The 13,751-nt window shown below is 38.4% G+C and overlaps 1 protein-coding gene across 5 annotated transcripts; it reads left to right on the top strand.

The window, feature by feature from the left end:
- The first annotated feature begins 2,542 nt into the window (after positions 1–2,542).
- LOC104094807 (E3 ubiquitin ligase PARAQUAT TOLERANCE 3-like) lies at positions 2,543–12,569 on the top strand. Of its 5 annotated transcripts, none has more exons than XM_070195015.1 (17): positions 2,543–3,394; positions 4,329–4,440; positions 4,969–5,050; positions 5,151–5,317; positions 5,531–5,619; positions 6,109–6,174; positions 6,287–6,443; positions 6,521–6,669; positions 6,853–7,017; positions 7,121–7,429; positions 7,566–7,607; positions 7,737–8,004; positions 8,230–8,352; positions 8,784–8,859; positions 9,866–10,569; positions 11,903–11,968; positions 12,208–12,569. In XM_070195015.1, exons 1-16 carry the CDS (start codon positions 3,229–3,231, stop codon positions 11,910–11,912), a joined length of 2,685 nt encoding a protein of 894 aa, XP_070051116.1. In that variant the 5' UTR covers positions 2,543–3,228; the 3' UTR covers positions 11,913–11,968; positions 12,208–12,569. The 5 variants fall into 5 exon arrangements, with proteins under 5 accessions (XP_070051116.1, XP_009599097.1, XP_009599098.1 ...); XM_009600802.4 differs by having other exon boundaries at positions 9,866–10,665; XM_009600803.4 differs by having other exon boundaries at positions 8,781–8,859.
- The last annotated feature ends 1,182 nt before the right edge of the window (positions 12,570–13,751 follow it).

The following is a 13,751-nucleotide window of genomic DNA, read 5'->3' as shown; positions in this document are numbered from 1 at the left end:
TGTGTATATTTTCGAGAACCAGTTCGGTTTTATGCCGGGTCGTTCGACTACAAAATTCACTCATACGGTGAGAAGATTGGTAGAGCAGTATAAGACAATAAATAAGGACTTGCATATGGTGTTCATTCATGACCTAAAAAAAACATACGACAAAGTCCCGATATAGGTAATATGGAGGTGTTTGGAGGCTAAAAGTGTGCTTGTAACGTACATTATGGTGGTTAAGGACATATATGATGGAGCTAAGACACAGGTAAGGACAACTAGAGGTGACTCATAACACTTCCCGGTTGATATGGGGTTGCATCAGAGATCAACCCTTAGCCCATTTTTATTTTCCTTGGAGATGGATGTATTGGCACGACATGGGAGGTGCCATGGTGTATGTTATTTGCAGATAATGCAGTTCTCATTGACGAGACACGAGGTGGTGTTAACGAGATACTGGAGGTTTGAAGACATACTCTTGAGTCTAAAGGTTTCAAGCTGAGCAAGACTAAGACAGAGTACTTGGAGTGCACATTAAACAGCGTTGTACAGGAAGCACGCATGCATGTGAGGCTTATACACAAGTCATTCCGAGGAGAGGGAGTTTCAAGTACCTTGCACCAATAATACAAGGTGATAGAGAGATTGGTGAGGTTGTTACACATCATATAGAAGCAGGGTGTATGAAGTAGAGGCTCGTTTTTCGGTGTGTTGTGTGATAAGAACGTACCACTGAAATATAAAGGTAAGTTCTACAAAGTAGTGGTTAAACTAACCATGTTGTATGGGACAAAGTGTTGGGCGGTAAAGAAATCTCATGTCAGAAGATGAAAGTGGTTGAGATGCAGATGTTGAGATGGATGTATGGGCAAATTAGGTTAGATAAGATTAGTAATGAAGTCATTCGAGATAAGATGGATGTGGCCCCGGTGGAGGATAAAGTGCGAGAAGCGAGGTTGAGATAATTAATGCATGTTAATAGGAGAAATATAGGCGGTGTAAAAGGTTAGCATTGGGGGTATGAGGAGGGGTACATGTAGGCCAAAGAAGTCTTGATGAGAGATGATTAGGTGGGACATGATGTATCTATAGGTGACTGAGGACATAACTCTTGATAGGAGTGTGTGGAGGTCGAGAATTAGGGTAGTGGGCTAGTAGGTAGTCGAGCGTTTCGCCTTGTATTCTTAGTTCTATAGCAATAATATTAATATATTATCTTTTATTCTTATATTGTTATTACTATCTAGCGTATAATTGTTACCTTGGCTTCGGTCTTCTCCTTTTATCTTGTTGTTATTACTACTTATTGCCTTTACTTTCTTTCATCTATTTTAGCCGAGGGTCTATCGGAAACAACCTCTGTACCTTTCCAAGGTAGGGTAAGGCTGCATAAATCGTACCCTTCCCAAACATCCCTCGTGGAATTCACTGAGTTTGTTGTTATTGTTGTTGTATACAACAACATCTTAGAAGGTTATAAAATGAAATTTGGGGAAATCAAAGAGAAGTAATGTGAAAAAATAGTACTTAATATATTTGAAAAAATAAAGGAGAATTAGAAAAGTTATATTAGTTTGTAATAAAAATAATTCCCCTCGATTACATTCAATTTCGCAATTACACCCACATATAGGGGTGTGTTTGGTCCGAAAGAAAAATATTTTCCTGGAAAATGAGTTGTTTTATCACTTATTTTCCTATGTTTGGTTGGTGAGCGAAATTTTTTTTTAGTATTTGGTTAGAGAGAAGAAAATATTTTTTAGAAAAATAATTTTCTATGCTACTCTCCTCACCCCCTTCCCCAAAATCCGTGTGCTTTTTATCCTCTATCCTCTCCCCTCCCAAATACCCAATATTTAATTATTCTTTTAAAAATTCACACAAACTCAAAGGAACTAATGTGTTGCTTTACTTTTTCACACAAGAACAACGTTCAAATTTGAGCACCATAACTAAAAAGAAAATACTATTTTTCTTGTTGAACCAAAACAAAAGTATTCTTTCTACAATATGAAAAGAAAATACTCATCTTGTTGAAATGAAAGAAAATATTTTTTCTATATCATAAAAAGAAAGTACTCATTTTGGTGGAACGAAAGAAAATACTTTTTCTACATCATGAAAAGAAAGTACCAATTTTGTTGAGATGAAAAATAAAGTACTTTATCTATAATATGAAAAGAAAATATTCTAAATAACATTTGTATTTAGAGTCGGGGTGGGGGTCAGGGATAGGGTAGTGGTGTTAAGGTGGGTTGGGGTGGGTAGGATTGGGTGTTAAGAGTTGGTGGGATGGAGAATACGGTGGAGATAGTTGAAAAAATATTTTGAAAAATATTTTCTCTTCTTTTGAACCAACCAAAAATATTTAAACCAACCAAGAAAATTAGAAAGCTTCGTACCAAACACACCTTAATTCTTAGGCTGCTTTCCAAACATTAGAAACAAAACTAGGGGGCTGCATGTAAAATACTAAAACTAAAAGGACCAATCTGTAGATAGGTCTTTACGAAATTGTATAAAATCCAGAATTCTTCCCCAATTCACCCTCGCAAATCAATCAACCAAATTCTCATCCTTGGAAACCCTAGTTCCGACGCCATATAGCTTATTCCCTTGGCCATTCTCTTCAGATTTCCATTCGATTCGCTTCGAAATCTAACGGACTATTCGATTCGCATCGTGCGCGAAGATGAATTGATGTTTTCCGGTAGAGAAATAGAGAAAATCTCACTCCAGTTTTCTTCCGTCGAAGAATTTGCGGTCGCTTTTCGCCGATTGGATAAAATTCAGTCGATCCGAAATAAGCCGGCGGTTTACAGCTCAGCATCAGCTAAGAGAGACGTCCAGGGTGCAAGAGAAGCCGATTTTTGTGCTAATTGATAGATCCGATCGAGATCGTCGCAGTCGAAGGAGTAGCGTAGCAGCGTTTATTAAATTTTTGTTAACAAGCCCTAAACTATTGCTGCTGAGTGAAGCTTTGAGGATTAATTTCGTCACGGTCAGGATGTTCAACTGATCTGTTGAAGGAATTTGGTTTGACTGATTTTATCTTGAGTTATTGAAGAGAAGTTGTGAGAGAAAAAAAAGAGCTGTTTTAGTTTTTTTGTACTTTATATATCAGTTTTATTTGAGTTCAATATCAGGCCTATTATAATTTTTTTGATTTTGGCCTTTTTGTTGTTGTTGTTATTGATTTGTTTGAGGAAAAAAAAGGAATTTTAAGGAAAAAAGAGAGTCATGGCAGTTTATTTTAAGTTTAAAAGTGCAAAAGATTACGATTCAATAGCAATTGACGGTCACTTTATTACTGTTGGGAACTTGAAAGAAAAAATATTTGAATCCAAGCATCTAGGCAGGGGTACAGATTTTGACCTCGTTGTCACCAACGCCCAGACTAACGAAGGTTCGTTAGCTTCCAATTGAGTCGTCATTTTCGTGCATTCCCTAGTTGCATTCCTAGTCATATTGCCCAAGCTATTGTGTGACATTGATTTGGGGTCTATCAATATATTTAGTTTCTCTAGCATTTGGAATGTGCTGCTTATATTCAAACATTTTTTCAAAAGAAAAAAGTGGCTTTTATTAAGTAAAAAATGATTACAGTGATTTTAATTTAATTTTCGGAAAGATGACAGCATAAACTCTTTCAAGAACATATACATTGTAAAAATGTCTGATTTCAATTTTTCATTCTCTAGGGGGGATATACAATTTCAGTCATCTTATCTTAGTGGATTTGTTTTACATAATTATAGGGCAATCTCTATTTTGATTTAAAGGGAGAGTGGTCTTTTTAAAGTTTGCATAGAGGAAATCCTGTATTCAGCACTGCTGAGTTTCTGGACTTGTTTGAGTTTTCCTTTGTATAATTTTTGTACAAGTCCAGCTTCTTTTTTGTACTTTTTCAGTTCTCCCTTTGTACTGCTATTTATCAATAACATTAATTTCTATAATAAATAACTTGTTCTAATGTTAGGGCTCATAACAATAAGCTGGTGGCACACTGTCCAGTATAGCATTTACCTTGAGATTTGGTTTTTCCATAATAGTCTTTGAGTAGCTTTAAACGATACAACTATGTATTGTGCTACCTGAGACAAAAGAAATTATGTAAGGAGCCTATTTCACTCAAGGTTTATGTCACATTGCAAAACTCAGGGTCAAGTTGATCCTCCGTGAGGAACTGCAGTGCTTGACAAATAGTTTGTTTAGACTAAGGGGCTTTAATGGCGGATCATGCCATTTGGAATTGAATGCATAACTTGTATTTCCATTCATATGTATTGTGGACTCTACAGGGCTTTATGTGCTTTGTGTTTTTCTTTTTGCAATTTCAGAATATCTTGATGAGGACACCTTGATCCCCAAAAATACTAGTGTTTTGATTCGTCGTGTTCCTGGACGACCTCGCATGCCCATAGTAACTGCACCTGTAGCAGAACCAGACGAGTATTGTCTTGATCCTTTTGATTCTCATCTGTTATTTAGATTGCTTTATCTTTAAAACTTCAAAATCTGTGGAAGAAAGACAGTTGACCTGGGTTGGTACCTAAGAATTGCGCAGGTATCTCTTTTGTTGGAGCTGGTGATGGGGTGTTATGGGTAGTTTACTAAATCTCAAGATCCTTTTTCATGGTTTTTTCCTTTCCCAGGGAAGACCGACCCCAACTTCTTTGGGACTGAGGCATAGTTGTTGTTGTTGTTGTTTTCCTTCCCTTGGAAGGTTGTTGAAAGGTGGTGGGTATAGACCTTTGCAATGTGTGGAAGGTGGTTGAAAGGGGATGGGGTATAGGGGAGAATCGATGAGAATGCTGATGCTGTCATTTGCATTGTGTCGAATATGGTGTTCATAGTTTGTCCCTCCCCTCTTCTGCACAAGGTGGAAGTGGTGTTAATCATAGGTCCTTATACTGCTTTCAGTCTTTTGGGCATTGCCATAATAGCTATTTTAATATGACCGAAATGTCCTTTCTGCAGGCCCCAAGTAGAATACCAATCTGAGGAGGCTCAAACAGTAAAAAGTAGTTATCTGGGAGGGGTGTCATCTGCCACCAAATATGTAAGCGTCCATAGCACTATGCTGTAGGAGAATCTTGGTGTTTTTAGTAATGACAACTTGTGGTCTTAAGCATATTGATATATTCATGTTCATTGTGTAGCCTGAAGATCTAGATTGGGATGAATTTGGGAATGATTTGTATGCTATTCCTGAAGCAATGCCAGTTCAGTCAAGCAACCAAGTGCAGGATGCTCCTCCTCCAAGCAAAGCTGATGAGGAGAGTAAGATCAAAGCTTTAATTGACACTCCAGCTTTGGATTGGCAGAGGTGGGAAAGCCTCCTTTAAAAAAAAAAAAAAAATGTAAATGCACTCTGGAGAGTGTGATTATTGCATTACCTGTTCCTTTTTCTCTAATTTGGAATGATACTGGTTTGACGGAGACTTCACAACTTGTGTAGTTCTCCCCTTATATATAAAATTGTTACCATTATCCAAAAAAATAAAATAAAAAGGTTCTGATGATCTTTAAGTTGATGCAGTCAACCCTCTGATGGCTTTGGTGCTGGTAGAGGTTATGGACGAGGTCCAGGTGGAAGAATGATGGGTGGACGTGGTGGACGAGGCTTTGGTAATACGCCTTTTTTCTTGTCCTGTTGATCTACTATGAATCTTCCCATCTTTATCGGGTTGAAGAGCTTTGTCTATTTTTGCGTATGCTCACTTGAAATATCGGTCTTTTCATGCTGTTATTTTATAAGAACTACTACGATCTCAATCTCAAGCTAATTGGGGGCGGCTATATGAATCCTCACCATCCAAGTTGGTCCATTTAAGTCCATCTCAGTACACCTGCCTTCATTTCGTTCTTTTCTGAAATTTAATGACAAAAAAACTCATCAAGTCAATTGTGAAATTGTAGGTTGAAATTTTTTAAAAACCTTGTGGTTAAGTTCTTATGACTTGCCATCCTGGTTGAATAATTGTCATAAGTATGTAGGAGTATTGAATTTTCATGTTGCTACTGCTAAGATGAATTACTGATTGTGATTGAATTTGTTGGCTGTCATATTTTCATGTTTGAGCTCTCAAACTGGATGCTACTCTTCCAATTTTTCAGGTTGGGGTGGATTGGAACGGAAAACACCACCACCGGGCTATGTATGCCATCGTTGTAAGGTGCCGGGTATGTTTCTTATGTTTCATCCATCTTCTGGTCGTTGTCTTAGAAGTCTGTGATTAGCATAGTCAATGTGTTAGTTGACTCGGTGTGAACCGATTATGACAAATTGTTTCAGGGCATTTCATCCAGCACTGCCCAACAAATGGTGACCCAAATTATGACATCAAGAAAGTGAAACCTCCAACTGGCATTCCAAAGTCCATGTTAATGGCAACCCCAGATGGTTCATATGCTTTACCAAGTGGTGCTGTTGCAGTTTTAAAGCCCAATGAGTAAGATTTCCTGTCATGTTGGTATTGTTGAATGCTTGCTTGTAACAAGAATGCGTATGACTGGCCACTTGTTGTAGGGCTGCTTTTGATAGAGAAGTTGAAGGGATGCCTTCTATACGTTCCGTCGGTGATCTTCCACCAGAACTTCATTGTCCCTTGTGTAAAGAAGTAATGAAAGATGCGGTGCTAACAAGCAAGTGTTGTTTTACGAGTTTCTGCGATAAATGTAAGGAGCTTGCTGTTTAATTTGAGCATAGTGTTGTTTAAAGAGTTTTTGCTATAAATGTCAGCTTGCTGTTTAATATGAAGCTAGTGTTGTTGCTTCTACGATGAATTAAAGGAGTTCTCTGTTCAATTTAGTGTGCCCTATATTCTTGAATTTTGAATTGATCTCAAGGGTTATCCTCAGGCATAAGGGATTATATCATCTCAAAGTCAATGTGCATCTGTGGGGCCACAAGTATACTTGCTGATGACCTGTTGCCTAACAAGACTTTGCGGGATACAATAAATAGAATACTGGAATCAAATAATAGCAGTGCAGAGCATGGGGGTAGTGCTCTTCAAGTTCAAGGTTGGTACTGGTTTTAACTCTCTGAACTGTTCTCTCGCTCAAGTCCATTATCATTTTGATTTTTAAATGGCTTACGTCTTGTCTTTGTTATCACATGTTCCAGATATGGAGTCAGCACGCAATCTCCCACCTAAGATTCCATCTCCTTCACAATCTGCAGCTTCAAGGGGAGAGCTGTTACCACCACCTCCTCCTCATAAGGAGGAAACTTCTTCTAAAGTCCAGGAGATTGCTGAGGAGGGTAAAAATGGCAGTGCACCACAGCAAATGGTGGAGAGAGGCAGGATTTCTAAGGTTGCAGATGTTTCTGAAGCCACACATGAGTCAGTTAGTGTTAAAGAACCTGCATCCCAGGGAAGTGCTCCATTGGCTGATGAAGAAGTTCAACAAAAGCATGTAGCTGCGGAGGCAGGTAATGATGCTCTGTTGTTCACATTTTTGGCTTCGTAAGTCTTTGGTTGTATCTTACCGAGCAGCTTAGAGGAGATTCTTGGTTTCTTATATCCCTTGGATTAGTTCTCATCTATTTCTATTTTTTATTTTTTCAGCAAAGAAAAAGAAGAAGAAGAAAGCACGCCTGCCATTGAACCGTATGCACATTTCCCTTCCTCTTGTGCACGAGTTGATAAATCTGTTAGTTATTTTTTGGAATAGAGCTTCGATTATTATGTCTGCAATCTTGATGGATCTGTTTCCTGATTTACTTGATGCCCTTGCAGCTGCTGCTGCGGAGATGCAGTGGAGAGCTGCTCAAGATCATCTTGCTGCTGAGAATTATATGATGTCCATGGGTCCTTCTGCGTATAATCCTTATTGGTCAGGCATGCAACCTGGACTAGATGGGTTTGCAGCCCCTTATCATGGTGCCATGCCGTACAATCCTTATGGGTTTGGTCCTCTAGATGTTCCATTTGTCCCTCCTGTATTACCACAAGATCCATTTGGCGGACAAGGTTTTATGTTGCCTTTTGGTCCTCCAATGCAGAGGTATAATTTGTGTTGCCTTTTATCCTGAATTTCTCTCTTAATCTCTGGTCAAGCGTTTACACATGTTTTGGGGGTCCTAACCCCTTCTCGCAGTTTTTGGAAATGGATATTCAGTCTGGTTCTGATGTTGTAGTTTAATTACTTTCATGTTCATGTATCTATATGTGTCAGCTCCTGCGAGATTTGGATCACCTGACTGGTTTAAAAATGATCACCAAATTTTAGGGATCTTGCAGCAGAGTTTGGGATGGGATTTAATGCTGGCCCACCAATCATGAGCAGAGAAGAGTTCGAGGCTAGAAAGGCTGATCTGAAAAGGAAGCGTGAGATCGAGATACGGGGAGAGAGGTAATTTAACCTACCTGGTTTTCTGTTCCTGTTAATTCATTGCACAATATGGTGCTATTTCCGTTGGTGATGTTAAAATCACATTAAATGATCTGAGCACTGCGTGTTGAGGTTTTCCAAAGAATGCTCATTCCGTAATTTCACGGCATCACATTATGGTGCTATTTTGGTGTGATATCAAGAATTTCTTAAATGCTTGAGTATTGAATCTTGAGGTTTTTGCAGTATGCGTGTGCTATAAGTGCCTCCGTACAACTTAGTTTTCTCTACTTGAAGGCATGCTGAATTCAAGCACGATTAATTATATCCTCATATTTTGTCCTCTTTGGTTTGTTTTTATTGTCAAGAGTCATTTTCTATTATGCTTCTGCTTTTTAACGCACTTTCAATGGATTTTTGATATTGGCAATGTCTCGTGTTATATCCAGCAGGGAGTTTTCTAAAGACAGGGAACATGCAAGGGAAGTTGGGAGCGGTGCTGATGGTCCTCCAGTGAAATCCAAATCTGTATGTATCTTGCTTGCCAAATATTCCAGTCTATTTTATCCCTATATTTTAGTAGATGGGTATGCGTTACGAGAAAATTTGGCTAACAACCTGTTTAGCCAAGAAGCAGTTTATTTCCAGTTTCATCTTTCTATTACCGGGGACAGTCAAAAAAGCAGCAGTCTCCACCCCCCCAACCACCACCAAAAAAAAAAAAAAAAGAGTCTCAGAGACTGAATTTCTAGCATTTTTTTCTAATATTAAGTACAGGACACACTGGAGTCTGGACTACCTTAATATGGGGTTCTGGAGAATTAAGATTAAAGTTTGCCCATTCTGCTGGAAGGGTATATACGACTTCCTAACCCTAGTTGGTGCTCCTTTTGAATGATGATGTTGCCTGATGGCGAAAAATATCGTCACAGTTTTTGGTTGCCCTCAGTAAAATGGGCAGTTGACTGGAGCTCAATCAGGACAGTGCGCATTAAGATGTTGATTTACATTTCTTTTGCTAGTTATTAGTCTGTTCCGGTTCCTGTATGTTGGATGTGTTGGACAATGGCCATTAAGTGATTTTGTTCCCTCATTTTCTTTTCTGTTTTTTTCCCCAATTTTTTAAACCTTTTCCTAATGGAAACAAGCCTGGAGTTCTACTCCTTTTGTGACGAAACTGTTTGCCTATTTTGACGAAAATTTTTACAGTAAGCTATTAAGAACATGGAAAAATGATGGAAGTGGATAGGACTCCAAAAGTGTTCTAGACTAATCTTCTGTTGTAGAATCATTGAAGTGTAGTGGGGGATTGGGTGAGGTTAAATCATTTTTCCTGGAATGTACTATGGTGTATTTATTTTGAGTATTTGCTAGGCCAGTAGGAAAAAAGAGTCTATTTTAAAGAGGTGTAAAATCCTCTCCTTTTGTAGTGCATGATGTTTTTTACGGCTTTAGATCTGCATTTTGATATTTTAGAACATTTTTTCTTCTTTGCAATTTTTTGATATTAATATATTCATTGATGATTGCACAGAAAGCTATTCCTCCTCAATCGAGCTCCGGCCGTCCCCGCCGACCTGAGAGGCCATCACCGGACCTTGACCACCACCGCCGACCTGAGAGGCCATCGCCAGACCTTGACCACCACCGCCGACCTGAGAGGCCTTCGCCGGAGCTTGACCACCGCCGCCGACCTGAGAGGCCCTCACCTGACCTTGACTATCACCGTCGGCCTGAGAGGCCATCTCCAGACCGTCGATCGCGAGATCCTGAACTTCCTCGCCCTTTGTCCAAGAGAAAGTATGAAGATTATGATGATCACCATCATGAGGACCGCCATCGCCGCGACCACCATGAGGACCGCCACCACCGTGAGTATGCCCATCGCAGTAGCAGTAGCCACCACCGTTCAGAATCTTCAGCTAGCGTCAAACCATCCTCCACTGGCCCATCCGAGCCACCAGTGGTGGCGCCACTCAAATCCATGGATAAGAAGAAGGCCAGTGTTTTTTCTCGCATCAGTTTCCCAGCTGAAGATGCACCAGCAGCTTCAAAGAAGCGAAAGGTGTCATCCTCCAGTGAAGTGCCAGTGAGTTCCTCGGCGAGCCACCGGGGTACTACATCAAATGGGTATCACGAAGAGTACAAAGCAGCTACTGGATCAAGGAAGAGTGCTGCTGCAAGTATGGATTATGAGAGTAGTGACGATGATCGGCACTTCAAAAGAAGGCCTTCAAGGTACGAGCCATCTCCACCACCGGCTTCTGTACAGTGGGAGGAAGAGAAGCAGGAGGGGCCTCCTCCTAGGCATAGCAAGGGGTCAAGGGAAAGAGGGTAAACTGGATAGTAGTTTATTGCATTTTGCACTTCTCTGATATGTCAATTCTTTGCATTTTTCACATATCTTATATTTCAATTAGCCAGTTTCTTGAGTTCTTTCCAGTATCTGATATGCAATATTTAGAATTTAATCTAGGTGGCAACATTACATTGATTGCTTTTTTTGTTTCTCATTTTTTTGCCATGTCCTGTAGTGGAGTTGATTGTTCATTTGTGCATTATGTGTTACTGTCTTACTTGACTCAAAGATGTGTTATTTACTGTCTGCGGCTTTACTTTTCTAGATTCGTTTATCTAGAACAGATGGTTTAACTATTTAGATAACTCAAAGAGAATAAAAAGCAAAATCATTTAGTTGTGCAGAAAGTGGAGATAAATAGCGTGCATGATGATGGCATGTTTTTCCTTACTAATTTCATTTGGAATTCAGTGCTATATATCACACACATGTAGAGAATCCTTCTTTCGTTTTACTTGGTGTGGCACTATAAAACAGCCATAATTCCATATTAGTGTTTACTCGCTAGCTCATGATTAGATATTGTCACTTAGTGAGACATTCAGGAAAGACAAATTGATTTTTCAATGTTCATGTACACAAGATAGATCTCTCTTTCATGGCGTATCTGTGAGCAGCGATACACATCACTTGTCTGACTGGTGGGGCATGAGTAAAGTGGAGTATGTGCCCTTTTAGCTTCTTCTGGTGGGTGTGTTGGTGATGTTTTAGGGATAGTTACTAAGAATCTTGTTTGTCATATGGATACAGAAACAATTTTTTTAGTTGTGAGCACTGGAAACCTAACCTCTGTCGTTGGCACCACACCCTCCCCCTTATGGTGTTAATTAGAAAATTGGTTGTTTTAGCTTGGCAGCAATGGTGACCTATAAGAGAATTCACTTGCATCCTTTCAGTTTCAGCTGTAGGCCAGTCCCAAAACTCTTACAGAAGTATCATGAGAATATCACTTAGAAAATTGATGCAAACGTTCTCATTTTGTATGCTGCATTTAGAAATCAATTTTGATGCTCGACTTTTATTCTTTTGTTCTGTTTTTTCAAATCTTTCTATGGCATTTTCATTTGAACTGCCTGCGGACTTTCCTTTTGGTGTTCCAATGTAGCATCTTCATTGAGTATATATATCCTTTTGCCATTCTCGCTGTACCATCACAATAATCTCATGGATCCTTTCTCGACAAATGTCTTAATTCATTGGTTCTTAATGCAGATTGAGATAGTATATGACAAGGAAGAGCTTGAATTGGAATGACTCTTGCATGGAATACAAATACAGGTAGAGAATTATTTATATGTTTGCTGCTCGGATTGCTCTGTTAGGAAATGCAAGTAATTTGACTTCACACGCATTGTCTTGTGTGTTTCTGTTTCTCATCATAAATTCTCGACAGTGCAATGAAAACAGAATCATTTTCTTGTGTTTGAAGAGAATTTGTGAAACTCATTGTATCTGGTCATCAGGATGTTTGTATTCACAATATTTCATCTGAGGTGCATTTTATTTTATTGGTGCAGATTCAGAAGGTGCAGGGAACATCTAAATCTGGATCTCCTCTTCTGAGTGATACCATCTGCTTCACAAACTTCTCAGTGCAAAACTGATACAACTTTTTGTTCGATGCTCAATGGGATGGCACGGTGCAATGATTACTGAATTCGCCCGCTCAAAGGATGAACATGAATGTTCTAGAGCATTTGTAGATTCTTATCCAAAATTTGTATCATATAATGATTCCATATAATTGTGAACTGCAAACGCAAACATTTCAAAATAAGTTCGCGGGCTCCCTTATTTTGCAATTTTTATAGATTGTTTGAGCATTATGTGGCATTGCAATTTTGATATATTTTAATATTGCTGGTTCTGGCTTCTTTTATTTGTTTGGACAATATTCGCATTACAATCTTATGTTTCCTTCACTAATTCAAAGTTGGTTGGATAAAATACAAGTTTATTTCCGATAGGTTAATCAGGGGTGTCAATGGTTCGGTTCGGCCGGTTATTTTATTAAATTTGTATCATATTAATTTTTCGGTTATTCTATTATGTATTACCAAAATTAGACTTTTTGAAACCGTCCCAATTATGTCGGTTTCTCTTCGGTATCGGTACGGTTCGGTTAATTTTCGGTATTTTCTTAAATATCATGTAAAATTCACCAGTAGAAGTAGAATGTAATAACATATGTTCTTTTATATTACTTAGCAAAACTCTATACATTTTTATTGTTTAAAGGGTGATGAATAAAAAAAAAATGAAAGATGGATAGAGTATAGATCTATCAACTATTTTACAACACCATAAAAGAAATCAAGCAAAGGCAAAAAAAAATAAATATAAATCACACGAGTGGAAAGATATTAACCAAACTGAGTTGAAGAATAAAGTCTATAGAAGATTAAATATTCAAAAAGATAAATCTAAATTATATGAAAGGAAACATATTCAATACATTGTAGTTTGCTACAAGAGGGGTTGCTCTGATGGTAAACAACCTCCACTTCCAACCAAGATGTTGTGAGTTCGAGTCACCTGAAGATCAAGGTGGGGAGTTCTTGGAGGGAAGGATGCCGAGGGTCTATTGGAAACAACCTCTCTACCTCATGGTAGGGGTAAGGTCTGTGTACACACTACCCTCCCCAGACCCCACTAGTGGAATTATACTGGGTTGTTGTTATTGTTGTTGTAGTAGTAGTAGTTTCCTACTCATAATTGCTAGAATACTTTGTGTCTTACTAATGAAGATACTTGAAATAACTTAGTTTAAGTACAAGTAGCATAATAAGTTTTAGGAATTAGTATTTTGAGTTTAATTACTTGTTCGCTTGTAACAGTTTTCATAATTCTAAGGCCGAAAGAAAAATTCAATACATTATTATTTTTAAACTTACTATATAAATATATTTTTCACATGTAAAATTTATTCGGTACGGTTCAGTATTTTTTCGGTTTATTTTCATAAAATAAAAAACCTACCCTAATTATCGGTGCAGTTATAGATTTATAAAAAAACCTACGGTTTCTTTAAAAGAAATCTAAAAATCAATTCGGTGCGATA

This window comes from Nicotiana tomentosiformis, chromosome 2 (genome assembly GCF_000390325.3).
Source record: "Nicotiana tomentosiformis chromosome 2, ASM39032v3, whole genome shotgun sequence".
Lineage (NCBI taxonomy): Eukaryota > Viridiplantae > Streptophyta > Magnoliopsida > Solanales > Solanaceae > Nicotiana > Nicotiana tomentosiformis.
Note: the sequence above shows the minus strand (reverse complement) of the source record. Positions and strands in the feature narration are given on the sequence as shown.